General features: G+C 38.1%; 4 protein-coding genes across 5 annotated transcripts; 3 read left to right on the top strand and 1 right to left on the bottom strand.

The window, feature by feature from the left end:
- Nucleotides 1-1,282: 1,282 nt before the first annotated feature.
- rpz2 (rapunzel 2) lies at nucleotides 1,283-3,650 on the bottom strand. The gene is made up of 2 exons (XM_008422182.2): nucleotides 3,500-3,650; nucleotides 1,283-2,301 (listed from the first exon to the last, which is right to left on the bottom strand). Exon 2 carries the CDS (start codon nucleotides 2,268-2,270, stop codon nucleotides 1,584-1,586), a length of 687 nt encoding a protein of 228 aa, XP_008420404.1. The 5' UTR covers nucleotides 2,271-2,301; nucleotides 3,500-3,650; the 3' UTR covers nucleotides 1,283-1,583.
- A 2,978-nt stretch (nucleotides 3,651-6,628) lies between these two features.
- On the top strand, nucleotides 6,629-11,202 carry LOC103472490 (1-phosphatidylinositol phosphodiesterase). 2 transcript variants are annotated; one of them, XR_014089948.1, is made up of 5 exons: nucleotides 6,629-6,828; nucleotides 7,129-7,194; nucleotides 8,357-8,927; nucleotides 10,480-11,004; nucleotides 11,059-11,202. XR_014089948.1 is itself a non-coding variant. In XM_008422181.3 (4 exons), the coding sequence occupies exons 2-4, from the start codon at nucleotides 7,157-7,159 to the stop codon at nucleotides 10,834-10,836; spliced, it is 966 nt and encodes a 321-aa protein (XP_008420403.1). In that variant the 5' UTR covers nucleotides 6,629-6,828; nucleotides 7,129-7,156; the 3' UTR covers nucleotides 10,837-11,202. The 2 variants fall into 2 exon arrangements, 1 of the variants encoding a protein (XP_008420403.1); XM_008422181.3 differs by having other exon boundaries at nucleotides 10,480-11,202.
- Nucleotides 11,203-12,570: 1,368 nt separating this feature from the next.
- LOC145553908 (transmembrane protein 272-like) lies at nucleotides 12,571-15,518 on the top strand. The gene is made up of 4 exons (XM_081613029.1): nucleotides 12,571-12,920; nucleotides 12,997-13,047; nucleotides 13,120-13,311; nucleotides 13,701-15,518. Exons 1-4 carry the CDS (start codon nucleotides 12,878-12,880, stop codon nucleotides 13,955-13,957), a joined length of 543 nt encoding a protein of 180 aa, XP_081469155.1. The 5' UTR covers nucleotides 12,571-12,877; the 3' UTR covers nucleotides 13,958-15,518.
- Nucleotides 15,519-15,606: 88 nt separating this feature from the next.
- mrpl9 (mitochondrial ribosomal protein L9) lies at nucleotides 15,607-19,545 on the top strand. The gene is made up of 7 exons (XM_008422183.3): nucleotides 15,607-15,848; nucleotides 16,921-17,080; nucleotides 17,163-17,287; nucleotides 17,372-17,425; nucleotides 17,547-17,648; nucleotides 18,300-18,383; nucleotides 19,134-19,545. The coding sequence occupies exons 1-7, from the start codon at nucleotides 15,768-15,770 to the stop codon at nucleotides 19,392-19,394; spliced, it is 867 nt and encodes a 288-aa protein (XP_008420405.1). The 5' UTR covers nucleotides 15,607-15,767; the 3' UTR covers nucleotides 19,395-19,545.
- Nucleotides 19,546-19,896: the final 351 nt, after the last annotated feature.

The following is a 19,896-nucleotide window of genomic DNA, read 5'->3' on the forward strand; positions in this document are numbered from 1 at the left end:
CATCGTCATTTGATATTGTGTTCGATATATGTGTTGTTCCCCCCTAAATAGCTAAAATAAGCTCATGCCAGTCTGTAGCTAACTTAGCTTAGCACGGTCACTAGGCAACCATCGAATGCCTTGGAAAAACACAAAACAGGAAGTAAACTAGCTATATCTGTAAGTGAGTATGTGGTAAATTAATAAATATACATAGAACGCAGAGGAAAGGAGCAACTGCAGTCTCGTTTTTATAGTGCAAACCTTGTTCCACATTAATAAAAGTGTAACTGATCAATGGAGGATTTACACTGTCAGTGTTAATCTATGAAGAGTAAAAAGAGGTCCTGTATTTTTGCACAATTAGCTCTTCAAATCTATTGCTACATTTTGCAGGTGTTTATTGTATTCTTTATTTTTAGTCAATTCAGAAACACTTTAAGCCCAAAGGAAAATGAAACATCTTAACTCATATCATCCAAGTATCTTCAGTCATTGTGGATAGTGTTAGGATCTCCAGTAGCAGTCAGTTTTGCAAGACATTAAGAGGCCTCTGACTGAAGATTGTTGCTGCAGAGCAGTCTCAGAACTGTCATTACATGCAAACAGCTCAGTTTCCACACAGTAGAGACAAGTAGAGTTGCTAACTCATGAGGTTAACTCATGAGTTAAGATTATAGTTTAATTTTAAACTAATCTTAGGCAGCATCAAACTAACAATGAAACAGTGTTAGAATATTGCTTTTTTTTGTTTAAATAATGGTAAACATACATTTTTATTCTAAATATTTGTGTGAATACCGTGAAACTGTGTTTCTACTCAAGCTCATCATACCTCAAATACCCAAGAGTGATTTAAGTTTCCTTTACACGCCCACATAAAAAGTTTGATGCTAAAAAAAGCTCAGCTTAACTCCTCATGATGACACAAATTTTTATTACTGTTAAACATCATGCCACCCCATTTTCATTATCACGTTCAACAATGACGGAAAAATAAATTGACACCAACAAGATGAATCATGCATTTTGGTTCCTCCCAAAACCAGTTTTTACTCAACCATGTTCAATAGATGGATTATGAGTCACTTTTGAGGAAACGTTGTTTTTATATAACATACGGATGGATACATTTGAGTTCTATCGGCGCTTTGTTAAAAAGGTAGAGTGGTTTTAGGGAGTGATCTCAACACATCCTTTTCAGATTAAGTGTTTTAGCCAGCTCAAGCAGGCTAAAACACTTTCTGTCTCCTGTACTTGACATACAGATCGTACGCTGGAGAAAGTTACCTGGAAACAAATATGGAACAACTTCAACAATAATTTATTCATTTAGTTGAACAGATTGTATAACATTTCAGCATTTATTGAGATGTGACACAAAGCAGCATACAGTTATATTGGTCATAAAGTGAGTCGATACTAACCACACTGAAGCAGCTGCAGCACCCATGCGCACGTTACATGGCTTTGGTTTTTCTATAAGTGTATATTTTTTTAAATATTACATAACTAATTATTTTTCCTGCAGTCAGGGTTTGCTGCCAGGATGTCCTCTGGCAGCAAACCCAGAGAACATCCTTTCTTTCTTTCTTGGTCTTGGTTCAGGTCGAGTTGCTTTTACACTGTTTGAGAATGTCTTCCATCTTCATCTGGATCTCAGACACCCTCTTGGCCCACTTTTCACGCACCTCATCTTCATCATCCTCAGTGACGGCAGTGTACCCCATCAGCGCGATGAGGCCCATGTGGAAGAGGTGGGCAATATGAGAGCAGTGGCGCTCCATGGTTTCGTGGTCTCCCTGGCAGTTATCTAAATACACATCCAGCAGAGCTCTTCCAAACACAGATTTTACACCCATCACACCACGATAGAACACATCCAGGCCCAAATCCGATTTGTCTCTCTCGTAAATCTTTTCAAAGGTCTCCATGTGCCTCTGGGCATTGTCTGGGTCTTTCTTCACCTGGGCCACCATGCTGTTGAAGGCATTGTACTGGTGCTTGATGTACTCCTCATACTTCCCGTATGTTTCGTTCACCTCGTCGATGCGGATCTGTCTCAGGCATTGATTGTTTTTCTCGGAGATGCTCTCCAGTTTGGTGTGGATAGCCTGGAAGTCTTTGTCCAAGGCGTGGCTCTCATCATCAGCCAGGCCCTTTCTTGCCACACCAACCAGAGAGGAGACAATGCCGAAGATGGGGTCGATGGAGGAGGCGAAGGAGGTCACCTTCTCCACACAGCACAGGACTTTGGCTGTGGTTTTCTTGATTTGTTGAGCATCAGCCATAACTGCAAGTCTACTTCCACACTGATTGACTCTGGAAGATGAACAAATTGAATGTAAAAAACACACTCTGAGTTAAGAACTTATAGAAACATGATTACTGTACAAACAGATAAAAGTTAATATTTCAAACTTTAATATCTAGATTGTCTTTCAGAACTGCAGAAAGAAGTTTAAAAAAATATATACATCCATACACTGACAGATATGTTCCCACCACAGTTTGTGAATGCAGTTTTTCTCCCATTGCCATCAACTCAAAAGCACCTTATTATTTCCTTTATAGGTTTCAGTTCTTAGAATTCACATTGATGATATTAAGTAAATGTATCCTGAATATCTGGTTGAAAGACAAGAAGTTTAGAAGTGCTGCGGGGCCCTTGTTTTAACAGTTTTCATCTCCATTTAAGAATTTTATTGGAATATTTACGCTAAAAAACTAACATCAAAGCAGAATATTTTCCATCACCGTTTTTAAAAAATATAATGTAATATAATTGCCACTCAGTTGGATGAAGGGTCTTTGCCTTGCTGACATTTATTCCAACCACTAAAAAGGAAGAACAATTGTCAAAGATATCGAGAATCCCATATTAATATTTAAAACATTTTTATTTATATATTAAATCAATGTTGTTTTTTTCAGACTCAGAACTGCATGCAAGTTTCCATGTTAAAAAAAAACTACTTTAAAGTGTCTTCGTCCTGATGAAACTATATGAAAATGTTGCTAACATACATGCTAATAGTTCACCAGAAAGAGGCTGTGTTTTTAAGGTCTCTTGTATTATTTTATGCAGACTAAACTAAATTATTGGGACCTCAGCACAAATCGTGTTGTATTGGATCGCTGTCATAGTTGTGACATTAATCATCCCGCTCAGCCTTGTTCTGCTGGAAAAATAACTCAGAAACAACAGTAGGTGTGTCTCCATCTCTACGAACACAAGCCGAACTGGAAACAAGAAAAATGCTGGCAGGTTAATGACGTTCTACGAAAGTTGTTTAGCATCCTAAAACAGCCTCGGGTAGCTGTTTTATTTCCCATTTTTAATGTGAAACTCTGGATGCGTTTGTTCTCAGGCTCCCATTTCCTGATTTTCAGCTGCCTAACATGACTGAACCTGTCATGATCCTATCAGTTCCCAGCTGGATCCAGCTATCACACAAAGATCCTAAAAATCCTTCAGATCAGAGATAAAAAGCCAGAAGGGCCCACCGTGTTTACTCACCAGATATAAAACTGTTTGTATCCCGTCCGTCTACAGCCGCTGTCTGATTCTGCTTTCCACCATTTTCCACACCAGTTAGCTAAAGCCAACCCCTCATTGCCAAATAAGGGCATAAGCAACAGGAAGTGGCTGAGGGCTGTCCTGTTCTGATTGGTTGAGGAGGACTTCCTTCACCTGCGTCACTGGAGTTCTAACCACAGGCTTTTTGACCGTCTTATTAATTAGAGTTTCTCCCATCCTAATACCTTAACGGGGAAGGAAATTCGTAGTAAAGAGAAATGAAAGAAAAACATACTTGGTAACATGCAAACAAATAGTTTTATTTTTTGATCTAAGAGTTCATTAAAATTCTCCTCATACTTTGTGCATAGTTTCTCTTCATTTTTAATAACTGGATCGGCTTAACTTTAAATATGAATATAAAAAAACAAACGGATAATGAAACAACTGATAGTTTCCTTTCCAGCAAGTAGAACAAGTTTTTCTGGAAAAAAGCCTGTCTTTTCCTATTAAAACAACCGATAGTTTGTCTATCAGCAGGTCAAGAAGAACAGGTTATTTTTCTGGAAGAAAGCCTGTCTTGTCCTGTGGTTTATGTGCCATACATGATATGCACACTAAAGCAAAAGACAGTGTTTGGACCGACCCGGGCTGAAACAAAGCTCAGTGCGGAAGAGGCCATTACATTATCTGAAAGAAAAAATCAAATTACAGTTTCCAAAACACTCACTCACTTAAAAACATATTCCAGAGAACCTCTTTCTAATTGTAAAGTACGGTGGTGACAGCATCATGTTGTGGGGTTGTTTTGCAGCAGTAGGAACTGATGAATTTAACAAAACAGATCATCATGTGAAAAACTGAAGCAATATAAAAAAACACTATAAGCTAAAGATGCAACCAAATTAAGTACAAAGTGGCTTAACGATGGAGTGGCCTTCGCAAAGTTTTCATCTCAGTACAAAACAAATTCATAACACAGTTGAAAAGGTTTTGTTAGTACTTTTAGGCTAAATACTAAATACCTGACTCAGGTACACCACTTCTGCAAACTACTTTGAGAAGCTTAAATCCAAAATGTGGCTGAAATCACATAGTTTCAAAGACAGTTCTGCCAATTAGTAAGGAAATTATTGTGACATTCTACAAACATATTATTTTGATTAATTTACCTACTCCAGGAGAACTTTTAGTCAGATTCAATCTCAGATAGCAAGGAAAATGTTTATATTTCTATAAGATGTGTGTAAACGTGGTCTCAAGCAAAGTTTTTATGCTTTTCCTGCACCGTCTAAAGAACTTCCTCCCATTGTGAAGCATTCCAGCCGCTCCTTCATAACCAGTTTGGTTGACCAGACAACCAAACTGGTTATGAAGAATGGCGTTAGTTTGTTTGCAGAAATGGTAGAAATATTTACTGTTTGTACTTTAATTATTCATTACGTCTTTACAGAAATTTATTCCCTCTATTTGTAACTAAAGTCATATTGACTTTATTCACAGTCTTCTAATTTTTTTCTTATCAATGTGTCATTCAGGAGGAAATCAACACGGTTTTGCGAATGTCTTTGCATTTGTGTTTCGGGAAATTAACCATTTAATTTGAGAAGAAATGTGTTAAATTAATTCATTTCAGTTATTTTAACTTTGATCATAGAAGCAGAGACTTTAAAAAGCTGACATATGAGCAATTTGTGCAAGATTAATGTAATGTTTACTCAAAATCTTAACAGGTTTTTTCAGCAACTGACTATACATGGCGTTACTTAACTGGACAAGGTTGTTGTGTAATATTTAAATTACTGTGATGATCTGAGATAAAAAGGGGAAACATCTGCTGGCTTTTCTAGATGTCACACACACCAGACACACTCTTTTCTGTTCTCAGTCTTTCTTCTACAACTCATGACAGTTCAGTATTTGGAAGTAAATGTAGGTTTTATTAGTGCAGTAATTAGTTAGCAGAAAAGAAATGCTCATAGATAGATTTAGCTTCTTATTGGGGGGGATTTCATTTGAACTCTTTTCTTTTTTAATCAAAGTTTCACTCAGAAGGAAATCAACTCGTATTTTGTTTTCTGAGAATGTGTTTGCATTTACATTTTGGTAAAGTAAAAAGGATGAATTGTTCTGCATTCTGTGAACTTACAGCCTGTTTGAAAAACAATCAATTTGTCATATTTATGTCTTGTTTATTTTACAAAATCACTTTATAAAATAGATTCACATTAGCAGTGCACATCAATATGTTGTATAGGATGGGTGAGACATTTTTAATATTGTTGATATTAAAAATGTATAAATAATTGTACATTTAACCATGAGAATGTGAAGTTTAAGTGTAATTTTATGTGGGAATAATTTAGGTTCTTGAGTATGAGTGGAACAGGAAATCATAAGATTTCTTCCTTTTTGAACAAATTATGGAAAATTTAATGTCAATGGGCATTATTATTATTATTTTATTGTGTTTTTACTTTTTGTCTGAAATAAATAAAATGAATACAACCTGAACACAGCATTACTGACATAAACCTGGTGGTGGCAGCATCATGCTGTGACCGTGCTTTTCTTCACTCGGGATAGTGAGTTCAGTCAGATGAAGCTCAAACCTTGAAGAAAACATGTTAGAACATCTAAAATTATTTATTCCAGCATACCCAACATTTCATATTTTATCTGTAAAAGTTGTGAAAATCATGCATATTTTTTTTTCTTCTTCTCAAATTATTGCTACTTTGAGAAGAAGAAGAAAAACACAAAATACATTGAAATTCGTGTCAACGTTAAACAGGTTAGTTTACTCTTGTGAAGCACTGTAATTCCAGGCCTTATCAAATTCCTCCTTTTATGCGTTATAATGATAAAAATAAAAAAAAATCTGTGAGAAAACAGTCAGCTGCGGCAGACGTGTGTAAACAGTTTCTATTTTGAGCAAATATCCAGCTATTTCTGTACCCGTTTAATCAGAACACTACACCTGGACAGGTTAAATAAACATGGTTTTGTAGTTTCATATAAAGTTTTGATGTGCAGATTGTTAAAACTGGTCAATTTTAAAAATATTTGATATAAATAAGTCATTTTAAAACTTTCACACATTTAGAAATCGGTATTTTGTGAGCCTCTCAGCCCCACCCTCATGTATTTCCCCCTTTGCGCTCCCACCTGCAGCTCAGCTGCTCTTCTGCAGTTTTTCTCACTACAAAACCCTGGTTGACACTCTGGCTGTCATTTTGTCCGGTCTTCTTTCTGTCCTGCTCTTTCTGTGCATCGTCCACTGGAACCCGGGCCGTACCGGACTGACTGGACTGAACCCGCAGTTTCAGGTATGAACTTTATTGAACTGAGCAGCATGTTTGACTCAGCAGTGCGTTGAGTTTTTTGGGATTAGGAGGGTTTAAGTGGGCCATTGAAGTGGTCAGTATGGGTGAGCAAAAGGCTGAGCTGGAACCAGAATCAAACTGTTTGATTATTGAATGGACACTAAATGTCGGTGAGCCACAGTTTATTCATTAGGTATCTTGTCCTTTTTATTATTCACCTTTACTGAGAATTACAACAAATTGAATGCTAGCTTTATGATCCTTTCTTTTCTCGCTGTATCTTTTACATTACGTTGTTTTTAGGACTGGAAAAGGAACGACATCGGTGAAAATGTTCAAGCTGTTACCAGAGCTGGTGCTCCTGCTGGGGTGAGGAAACAGGCCACACACTGACACAGGGGACACAAAGTTAAACAATCATAATCTATCTACGGCGCATATTTAGAATTATTGTTGTTACAAAATACATTTTGTGATAATGGCATGTATTTACACACACTGCATAAAAAGTGATTCTGTCAGACTGTGGGCTTTGTAATGGCTCCTCCAAAACACTGCCTTGTTGTCTCTGAGCCACTTTGTAACTAATCTGACTGAATCTTTTGTCCATTTCATTTGTTCATTGACCTGTGTGCCAAAGGCTTCATTTCCAATCTGATTGTTTGAGATGTTGCTACTTTTCATGCCACGCTCTGGTATCTTGCAGTCTTCCTCCTTTTTCTCCTAATCTAACATCGCAATTGCTAAAATAATCGTTAGTCGCAGCCATAATGCCAGTAATGATGATGCTGGATGTTATAATCTCAGTGTTTCCGCATTCTTGCAGTTTTCTGGAAGTTTGTTCCAGATTTGTGGTGCGTAAACACTGAATGCTGCTTCTCCATGTTTTGTTCTGGATGCAGGGCAGAACCAGAAGACCTGAGAGGTCTGGAAGGTTTATACGACAACGTCAGATCTTTAATGTATTGAGTTGCTAAGCCGTTCAGTGATTTATAAACTAACAACAGTATTTTATAGTTTATTCTCTGAGCTACAGGGAGCCAGTGTAGGAACTTTAAAACTGGTTCTATGTGCTCTGTCTTTTTGGTTTTAGTCAGAACATGAGCAGCAGCGTTCTGGATCACCTGCAGCTGGATGGTTAATTTTTTACTAAAAATAAATGCATGGATGAGTTTCTCTAGATCTTTCTGAAACATAAGTCCTCTAATCCTGGAAATGTTCTTCAGGTGATAGAAGGCTGATTTTGTAACCATCTTTATGTGTTTCTGAAGGTTCAGGTCTGAGATCTTCACAACACAGAACTGATCTGTAGATTCCAGCTGCAATAATTGAAGCTGTGTGTTGACTCTGGATCGCTCCTTTTGTGGTCCAAAAATAATAACTTCAGTTTTGTTTCCGTTCAGCTGGAAAACGTTTTGGCACATCCAGACATTTATCTTTTCCAAGCATCTGTCACCTGATGACATCATAATGCCATTTAGTTGCTACGTGCCTGGACAGCAAAATGAACCGGTTTCACCTTATTTTTTAGGATCGTCAGGTTTAGTTTTGGAGCAATTCAGAGACCCGACTATGACGACACTCCAAACCCTGAGTTCTTGAACCCTTCCTGGATGGCCAGCATCCCTGATGACCAGTCGCTGTCTGCTGTCACGATGCCAGGAACACACAACACCATGTCTCTGTACGGCGGCGTCTACGCAGAGTGTCAGACCTGGAGCCTGGCCTCCCAGCTCCGAGCCGGCGTCCGTTATCTAGATGTCCGCGTGCGTCACGTCAATGGGAATCTCACCATCCACCACGGAGTCTCCTACCAGTGGGCTCACTTTGGACATGTGCTAGAGGGCGTGTTTGACTTCCTGCATGAATACCCAAGTGAGACGGTGTTGATGCGAGTGAAAGAGGAGTTCAGTGAGACGAATAACATCTACGGCGCTGTGGTCGACTTCATCCATCGCTACGGCCATTGGGACCTGCTGTGGCACAGCCTCCAGGTGCCGACCATGGCTGAGGCCCGAGGGAAGCTCATCATCCTGCAGGATTTTACCGGCCCAGATCTGGGAATGCGCTACGGTTCCCTGGATATAGCTGATGCCTGGAAGGTATGCGGAGTTAATGTTTTGTTTCTGTTTTTGTCCAGACGTTTGTCTCCATATCCACTGGAATGGGCATGATATATTGCTGGTTTTAAACTAATTAAAAAAAATCGGGATTTTGTCACTTCAATAATTATTGACTGCCGTATTTTCCTGACTATAGAGCGCACCTCATTATAAGCCGCACCCACAAAGTAAAAAAAAAAAAGGAAATGTGTGTGTGTGTGTGTGTGTATGTATGTATATATATACCATACCATACCATACCATACCAACTTTATTTATAAAGCACTTTAAAACAACCACAGCTGATACAAAGTGCTGTACATTAAAACACAGCATAATAAAAAAAATAAAAACTCTTACAGTTTAAAAACAAAAACATACACTCTAAAACTAGATCCCGCAGGAGTTAAAAGCCAAGTAAAATAAATGGGTTTTAAGACGAACTTTAAAAGTGGACAGTGAAGGGGCCTCTCTGACCTGCAAAGGCAAGTCATTCCATAACTTAGGACCTATGACAGAGAAAGCCCTGTCCCCTCTGAGCTTCCTCCTGGATCTTGGTACCTCCAAGAGCAGCTGATCTGCTGACCTGAGAGACCGATAAGGTACGTAGGGGTGAAGAAGCTCAGAGAGGTAAGCCGGGGCAAGATTATGCAGTGATTTAAAAACAAACAAAAGAATTTTAAAATGAATCCTAAAATATACAGGCAGCCAGTGAAGTGAGGCCAGGACAGGGGTCACATGCTCCCTCTTCCGAGTTCCTGTCAAAAGTCTAGCAGCTGCATTCTGAACCAGCTGCAGACGTGAGAGCAGCGACTGACTGACTCCCAGATAAAGTGCGTTACAGTAATCCAGTCGAGTCGAGATAAAAGCGTGGATCACTGTTTCAAAATGTTGCCTGGAAAGAAAAGATTTCACTGATGCCAATCGCCTTAAATGATAAAAGCTGGACTTAACTTATATATATATATATATATATATATATATATATATATATATATATATATATATATATATATATATATATATATATATATATATATATATATATATAAGCCACTGGTATCTCCGCTATTTCTTCCACAGATTTATTAAGGACGCAACCCTTTGCTGCGTCCTTAATACCGGGTAATAAATTTGAAAATATGCCTGCTGCAAGCATGTGCTTGTTCTAATTGAAAATCAGCACTTTCTTCTTTGATTTCCAATTTTGACTTCCAATGATTCACTTCCTGCTAAAGAGCCCCCTGGTGTTTGAAGAAAAATCCACAGAAAAGCCGCACCAGGCAACAAGCCGCAAGGTTCAAAGCTTAGGAAAAAAGTAGCGGCTTGTAGTCCGAAAAATACGGCAGTTTCTTATTGGCCAATGAGATTAAGGTTCTAAATCCAACAAGAATCAGACAAGCATTGCTGTGAAACTAAAAAGGAAGAGGAGTAAGTGTCTATTTTTATTTTTTTATCAAAAATGTAAATTTAGGTTCATGGTAGCCTAATAAATTTGCTCTCAGTGTAGTTTTAAGTATTTCCGGTGATGTACATTTGCTGCTGCCTGCAGGTACCCTCTCTGCTGAATTTGGAGGAGAAGTGGCAGAGTGTCTACAAACACCTGGAGGCTGCACCATCAGGAAATATGGCTCAGATTTTTCTGACCTACTCCAGTGGAGCTGGTGTGTTCGCCCACCCCAGAGCTGTCGCAAAGGGAATCAACCCACCGCTGTACGAGTACCTGCAGGCCAAGACCGACCAGAACCAGCGCCTGGGAATCATATGCATGGATTTCCCAGCTGCTCCTATCATCCAAACCATCATTAATTTCCAACTGAGAGAGGTCGTGAAAACCAACAAAACAGATGTGAAACATCCAATTTCTTATTTCAGGAATATGGTCAAGCATTTTGCAGCTAATAACTGACCCATACTGTTGTAACTCAGACATTTGTAACGATTCAGTAGATTTCCAACAACAGCAGCCCAGAGAAATATATAAACTTTTAAACTAAACCTGTTTTCTACTCACTAGTAGAAAACAGGTTTTCTACTAGTGGTAAGGTAATGTTACCAGGTAACATTACCTTACCTGGTAATGTTTTTACCAGGTAAGGTAAAAACATTACCTGACATTACCTAATGTCAGGTAATGTTTTTACCTGACATTAGGAAAATGACAGGTAAAAAAAAAAAACAAGACATATTTTCTTTAGCTTTTGGGGGGGACAGTAAATTTTATTTTGAATTTAAACACAAGGCCTCACACAAATAAATGAAATTGTTCAAGCTATTTCTGGTTTCATCTCCTGTTATGATCCATTTTTCCAGTCGTATCGAGTTCCTCTGCTGTTTAGAAAAATTGGAAAAATACCTCATCTAATAAACTATTCCGTAGTGAATAGGAAAAGCACAAAATATTTAAAAGGAATAAATTGAAGGAGTTTAAATTGTGTAAAAAGTCAATATCTAGTAATTCTGTGTCTTGCAAAATTATTTTTTGTGCTTTGTGTCACATCAGAATCACAAACTTTACGATATTTCATTAAGAATTTATATAACACATACACCAACACAAACAAGTGTAATGTTAAGCAGCGACACACAGTTTTTAAAATCTATACATCCATCGTCTACACCTGGAGAGGTGTCCAGTCCAAACAGGACAACATAGAGAGACACATTATGTTCAGCTAACCTAACAGTCATGTTTTGGGACTGTGTGAGGAAGCCGGAGTACCCAGAGAGAACGCATGCATGCACAGAAAGAACATGCAAACTCCATGCAGAAAGACCTCAGGCCGGGAATCGAACCCAGAACCTAATTGCTGCAAGGCAACAGCGCCAACAGCTGTGCAAAAGTGCACCTCTGGTTTTTAAAATATTTCAACAAAAACAAATAAAAATCTGATAAGTTTAGAATGTATTTCTACCCTTATCAACTCTAAAACCTGTAAATTCTAGTGCAAACAACCACCACTAGAGGGCGCCAAATTAGTAAGAAGACTCCATCTATTTTCTTGCACCCTTGTCCCTCAGTGGGTTCGGGAGGATTGCTGGTGCCTATCTCCAGCTAGCGTACCGGGCAAGAGGCGGGGTCAACCTGGACAGGTCGCCAGTCTGTCGCAGAGCAACACAGAGACACACAGGACACACAACCACACACACATTCACACCTAGGGACAATTTGGAGAAGCCAATTAACCTAACAGTCATGTTTTTGGACTGTGGGAGGAAACCGGAGTACCCGGAGAAAACCCACGCATGCACAGGGAGAACATGCAAACTCCATGCAGAAAGACCGGGCCCGGGAACTGAACACAGAACCTTCTTGCTGCAAGGCAACAGCTCTACCAACTGCTCCACTGTGCAGCCCAGTAAGAAGACTCCATGTGTTTAATTTAATCTCCTTTGGAAAAGTGTCAAGAAAAAAGCAAAGTTTTTTTTCCACTTTAACGTAACTCACCTTTTAGTTTTTCATAATTTTCTAAAAATAAAGTTCATGCATCAGCCGTTTGTCTTGTTTTAGTATCCAGCTGCTCTTCAGAAAGATATCAGACCACAGGAAATTGCACCTCATGGGTTTGCAGCTGATTTTGAATTAAATTGATTGTAGACTTGCTGAAGTACAGGCAAGCCTCTCTTTTTTCTAAAAAGTCAGATTTGCAAGAAAAAAGGCCTCCATTGGAGTGGCTGAGTCATAAATTTGGATGCTAATTTGTTTGCATCAGATGAGACTTTCTGATTTTATCGTTATTTCCTCTCTGAAGCAGAGGCTGTTGCAAAATAGTGGTTGAAATGTTTCAACCAAGTGACTTCACATCCTGTTTAAACAGCAAACGGTGTCACTTGTCAATGCGTTGAGACCAACCCATGTAGAAGTCTTAACCTAGAAGAAAGAAAGAAGATTTTAAGGTTTTCTTTTCACGGTAAAACTCCCTCGGTTGAGTCAAATCCAACTTCTAACGATGGACTACAGACCTCAAAGTGCCGGACTGATTGCAACGACTGGTAAGCCATTCGTCTGCTACTTCAGATTATAATTTAAATAAAAGTTTCTAATCTCTCTGCTTCTTTGCTGTTGTAGTCGTGATGAACATGATTTGGTGGATGGTGATGATCGCAGCCATTGGACTGGGTGGGTTAACTTTTCTACTTACACTTCTAGTTCTGAGCAGATAAAGGTGTGATGTTTGCAGCTGCTGTGCAGGTGCCACTCACATGCATCGCTGTCCGGTGCAGCCCAACATTCCCATTTACCTGGTGGTGCTGGGAGTGAGCAGCCTCCTGTCTCTGGCTTTCACCTACTGCACCAGCGGCTACCAAGACGGAGCCTGTCACATCCTGAGCTTGGCCTGCATGACCGTCCTGCACATCTTCAGCTTCGCCTGGTTGATAGCAGGTGAGGGGAATGTTTACCTCTTTGCATTAAGGCGCTTTCTGATTTTAAGTGCTAAGAAAATGCTTGAGAGCCTTTGCATTAGTGTTACTTTGTGGTATTTAGCAATAATTCACTTGGAGCACAATGGAAAATTAAGATTAAAACTGCAGCTATTTTTGTGTATTTGTTCTGTTTAAAAATAATACAGGAAACAAATACATTTGATAAAATTGACTGCTTCTTTGGAAAAAAAAAATAAAGCTTTCTTCACAACAATTAAAGTGTTTAGAGCTAAAAGATGATCCAAAACATGAACAGCAGTACAATTTGGAAAGCAAGTGCATTTCTCTAGTTCTAACCGCTCATCTGATTAAAATCTCACACGTTATCTTCTTGTGCTCTTCCTCTAGGTTCCTCGTGGGTTTATGCAGTTTACCCTCCAAACTACACTGAGAAAGGTTCATACTGCCACAAGACAACCTACCAGTTCGCCTTTGTTGTGACGACACTGCTGTGGGTTGCCATGGGCCTGGTGATGGCCTGTGGCTGCTGCATGGCTCTGCTCACCTGCTGCACCACCGTATTTGCAGGACGCCACTTGCTGCCAGACCGCAAAAGCTTCTATGGTGCAACCAGTTTTCAAGAGCCAGCCACTGGGGATGTGTGACTTAAATCAGGGTTCAGGTTTTAAAATGATTGAGGTTATTCTTGCACTGCTGGTAGTGTAGATTTCTGTCTTTTTGCTGACAGTTTCTTGCTTTTTTCCTGACATTATTAAAGCTTGTACACTAGATAGAAAAATGTTTGGTAGCTGTGGTCAGAAATTCCACCCTACATGTCTTATTCCTGCTTGTTTCTCAAAAAAAAAAAAGTGTTTTTGCAATAAGTTAATTTGTGTTTTATAGCTTAATCCCTCAACATCAACTCAGTATCTGTTGTTCTCTTCAGGCTGTGGTACAACTCATCAGATATCAAATCTTCTTCACATTACAGCTTCACACCTACAAAAACTCAACATTTTTAAAGTCAAAATATGATGAGACACCAGATATTTGAAATGCAAGATGTTAAAAAAAAATTCGTTATTCTGCTTGATTACAAACTGGTGACTTTTTGCAACATTCTTTGTCATTGTTTTCTTATCTCTAATCTGGCCCAGTTTAACCCAGCTAGAGTGTTCGACCTATATGACTCTGCAGTACTCCATCATCATTGTAATTATTATTTTTTTTGGTTTTATGTGTTTGAAATCTTTGTGTACCTTATTGTCCTTGACATTATTTTTTGATGCACTTACAGTTTTGATTTTATAATCTTTTCAGGTGGTGTAAAAATGCTCTTTAATACCGTTGTGTGCAAACGCAACAGACATTAAAGATATCACTATAAGCATGGCTATAAATGGGGAGGTTGAATGCTGAGTGATTATTAATCGCATTTATAATACTGAATTTGATTGAGTTGCCCTTACAATTTTGACAAAACAAGAAGTATCGTTTTCATGTGATGTCACACTTCTGGAAACTTAGTAGCTGAAAGCCATCTTGGTAGCCAGTTGCTATGAAGTTGCTATGACAACAATAAATAATCCATAAATTTAGAACTAGTTCTCGCCTCATTCCTATCTAACTTATAAATAACATAGGTTAGTTACAACTAATACTCAATTACAAATTGTTGGTTCTCTACCACCTCTGTGTAATACTAAGATAAATATCAGAGATATTTACTGTACTGCTTACTGCCAAACTAGAGAAAATAGCTTAGCTAATGTAGCGTTTCTCTGCCTACCAAGATTGCGCGGATCACTTCCGGTTCTATGTATTGGGAATTATGTTTTGAAATAATACGCAAATTAATTAAGTATTTTCCAGGTTTGAATGACAATAAAAATCTGTCCATCCATTTTTTTTTATTTTGAGACAATAACCTGGATAGGGATGTTAATTGTTTAAAGTTAAAAAAAAAGTGAACATTTTTAACAAATAGTGTAATATTAAAACTAATGGAGAAATAGATAATTCACTGTCCGTTTTAAATAACATTCATTATTATGATAATTTATCTGCATAGATTTGATTTACATTTGTCATGAATTATAATAGACAAACAACTCTACAAAACCAACCGAGTCCAATAAATTAAGGAGTTTGGTCATAACTTTTAATGAGAGCATTATTATTAGCATTATTAAGTGTTCTTGATTTTTGTACACATTTTCCAATAAATTAAGTAAATAGGTACCTGTAATACCTCCTCCAGCTTGATAGATGGCGCACTGCCGCTTGCTTTTACGTCACAACCGACGCATGTTTGTAGTAGTGAGAGCCCAGCACTCATGGCTGAAGCTAACAGAGTTTAGCTTATTGGTTAGTTAGTGTGGTTTGTGTTGGATCCGAGGGCTTGGTGAAGCTCCGAGGGACCAGTATCGGTGAGGCTACTGGTGGCCCTGGTTCCCAGTTCGGTGTTGGACCAACATGTTTAGCTGCGGCCGCTTCGCCCTTCAGGTTCTGCTCAGGCAGCCCGCTGTCAGGAGCTTCTCGCTGACTTCTGCTCAGGTCAGTGCCGCAGTGGGTTTGAAAACATGCAGTCTAACCTCTTAGGTTTATGATATTCTTATTGTTGCCTAACCTTCATCAATCCATGAGCCACACTTTTATTACCGGGCTTTGACTTTTTTTTTCTTTCTAATTCTGCTTTAGCGTTTTAAATTTACCTGACAAATTTCAGATAAATTAACATAAACAACCAGAAATACATTTGGTCACAACAAAACAACCCCGTTATTATTTTTGATATTATGAGATTATGAAATTGTTGACAACGGAAAATAAGATTATGAAAATGTAGATATCTTCAAAAATGCAGTTTTAAAACTAATTTTTTACGTAATAAAACTGTCCTGAAAGATAATGACAAGCTTGAAGTCTTATTTTTCACTATTTAAACGAATGAGATTATGCAATTTTTATATCAGGTGGTCTTACGAAAAAAATATTTCAGCATTATGATATTGAGGTCAAGTTATCTTGAGATAGTTGGAGCAAAAAGAGCTTGTAATCTCACCTCAATTAATTGACATTATGAAACTGTCATCATAACAAACCAAAGATTAAAATCTTATAATCTCGACACAGTGAGACTATGAAATTGTTAATACAGTAAGAATTGAGTTTAATTTCAACATAATTAAACTTTCATGAAATGTTGGACTGGAGTTTTTCTTATCTCACGAAAATGAAATTATTGTGAGAATGAACATTTTGAGAGTTTTCATTATTTCAATGTACTGATGTAAACAAATAGTCTCCATTTAGTTCAATTAAAATAAATTTCCACTCCTGGCATCTGACTGAAAAAATTCTCAGTTTTGGAATGGAGAATCTGTCCGAACTCTGGACCACGTTTGATTCTCATATCTCAGTTCTTACGTTGTCGATTATATGATGTTTTTTATGTTTTCTCATTGTAAAGCACTTTGAACTGCCATGTTGCAGATAAACTTGATTAACTGATTTTGACTCCACGCTGTCTTCTGATTTAAATTCTGGATATTTCTGCCTGTGTGTGACGTTTTAATGTATTTTCTTCATGTGAAGACAGCTGAAATCATTTAAATAACGTCCACAGCACACGGTTATAGTGGAGCGATGGTGGGAGGTCCCTTTGTCCAAAGAGGGCAGTCTGCCGAGGTTTAACTCCCGAAGACACAGAGTCTACAAGCTAGTCGAGGACACCAAACATGCACCCAGGGAGAAGATGGAACTCATTCTCACCCAAACTGTAGAAAGTGAGTGTCTGCGTTGATGCTAAATTACTTTGAAAAAGTCAAATATTATATTAAAACCTTCTCCTTTGGTGTAAAATAACAGAACTCGGTGGCAGAGGCGATACCGTGTTTGTGAAGAAGTCCATCGGGCGAAACAAGCTGCTGGCTCAAGGCCTCGCCGTTTACCCATCGCCGGAGAATAAACAGATGTTTGCTGAGGAGCTGAGAGTGCGTACTAAACGTAGCAATTTATTTTACAATTTAAATGGTCAAATATCGCTATTCATTGTCATTTCATCTATTTATACACAGCTTCTGCGTGAGGGACAATCAGAGCAGAGATTACAAACCAGAACAGGACTAATGGTGAGTTTATTTGGCACTAATGATTCATTTACTCAGAATTGCTCCTATGTCTGACTGAAAACACTGCGATGTAAAACAAACTGCTTTTACTGAGCGTTTTCCAACTTTTTTTTATTTACAGACAGTTGAGCTCCTTAAGCGAACCAAGCTAAAAATCATCAAAACACTGTCTGACGACTTTCAGCTCACTAAAGAAGTTGTCTGCAGACAGTTTGAAAATCAGGTTTGTCTACTTTTATTTTGTGTGCACCACTATTCACTGTTGTTGGCAACACTGGTAAAGAAATTTTACAATAAATTAAGCTATAACTGAAACTGCTAATCTTTAATTAATAATCAATATGATGCCCCCTTCTGGTAATACGTTGTTCAACCGCCTTTTGCCAAGAGGACAACAGTCAGTCCTCCTCCATTTCTCCAGATTTTCTACAGGATGTAGGTCTGGGGACTGAAATAGCCAAGAAAAAGGTTTAAAACTTTCCATGTTGACTTGATAATGATGACCCAATGAGGTCTTAATTGGTTTTTTAATTGTTTTTGATCTGAAACAACCGATTGCAATATCAGTGTGGAAAGGTGTGTGGATGAAAAGCAGGGACACTTCTTCAAGGTGGTCAAATGTAATATTGATATGCAAAATGGAAATGCAAGGCACTTGAAATATATTTACCTGTTGAAATATGGCATTCAAACAGCTTTTTGCAGGCCTGATTTTTGCACACAATTATACAGCCGTGACTATTGCGATTTGATATTTTGTGCCAGCCTAGTAAGAGTTTTTTCATGGGTTGTTGGACTGAATAACTGTGTACAAAATAACTTGAGTGAGAATACAAGCAGCTGATTTGTTCTCGTTTCTGTCACACCTCTTCAGCTGGGAATTGTTGTTGCGCCTCGTGCGTTGAGTCTGCCGTTTGAGCCAATAAAGGAACTGGGAGAATACTGGTGTGATATTACAGTGAGTTTCTCTCTCTCTTATTTTCTGTTCTTTTAACAGTAACTTCCGGACAGTTATCTTTTTTTTTTTTTTTTTTGCTTTAAAATACACCAACAATGTGCTTACTTTGCCTTTGAATTAGGAATACAGATAATTAACTGACTTACGATTAATTGTCGATTAATAGATTATTAGATAAAAATTAGTTTCAATCGATTAACTAATAAAGTCCACCCTAAACCTTCTTTTAGTATTGTAGTTTGGCCGCCGTCCAGCAGAGGGCGCCGCTAGTCATCTTTAAACGGAGCCGTTGAAACGGAAATAAAGATGGCGGCGCGGCAGTACAAGAACAGGAAAGGGAAACCCAAACAGTCCGGTGTGGGATAGAAAATGCACATTATGCAGTTCAGTTTTGAAATATAAATACCCGACATAAACTCCTTGCGTTTCTGCTTAATGACGCTTTTTCAGCCGAGCTGCAGTATTTCACATTTTATTAGTTTCAGCTACTAAGTAGTTCTTGGTTTGTTATATTTTGTAATATGTATCTTGGGTTTAATAATGCGAAAAACAAAGTTTTGATAATTCAGTCGGTATCTAATGCAGTTGTTACAAAATATTGAAATGTAGCCCTTTATACTTTGGAAAGACATTTTTCTTTTTAAAGAAAATGGCCGCATATTAATATCGTTAGTCGACCAATGAGATCTGTCAACTTTAGATGAACTAATTATTAATCTATAATTTGCGTCTCTACTCAACGTCTTCCAGGTTAATGGGATGGACACAGTTCGCATTCCCATCTCTCTGTTGCCGTACGAAGATCAGTCCGCGGTCCACAAGAAGCAGCTGAAGACGCAACGGAAGCTGCTGGCGGTCGAACGAGACTCACAGGCTGACGCCGAGGAGGACGACGCCATTTTAACGGCCGTTTCTGATGAGCAGGAAGCGGAAGACGGTAAAGACTCAACAACCGTCCAAACCCAGCAGGGATCAACATCACCACCGACTGGAAACTCTGATAAAAAGTAAAGGACTCCTAAATATTTAAGAAATATCAAGCTGATGGTTTTTATGTCGCTAAACAAAAATGCAACATGTAGGAATAAATCTTGAGCTCACTTTGGAATCGGTAAATTTGTTCTTCATTATGGAAAATAAAAGCTGTTTACTAGGGTGAGAATTTTCCTTGAGTTTTTAATTGATTTCTGGGTTTTAATGATGTATTTGAGCTAATTTATTATTCCAGTGTGGATTATACAAAATGCATCCTGATTAATGGTTAATTGGAGTATTTACTCTCTAAAAAGGACATTTGCTGAAAGAATATCATTCTCAGAACACCAAATAAGCCAAAAATGTACAAAAATAAATAAATGCATCTTGCATTTAAGATAGGAAAAAAACATTGTAAATATGTTATACCAAAAAATCCTTCACCTTCCTTTACCTTGTTGAAATGCTTTTAAAATCTTTTAAGCACCTTATCCATTTATTAATTGGTGATTCCAAAAATAAACATTAGTTCTACACA

This window comes from Poecilia reticulata, chromosome 11 (assembly GCF_904066995.2).
Source record: "Poecilia reticulata chromosome 11, P_reticulata-male-v2, whole genome shotgun sequence".
In the NCBI taxonomy this organism is placed as follows: Eukaryota; Metazoa; Chordata; class Actinopteri; order Cyprinodontiformes; family Poeciliidae; genus Poecilia; species Poecilia reticulata.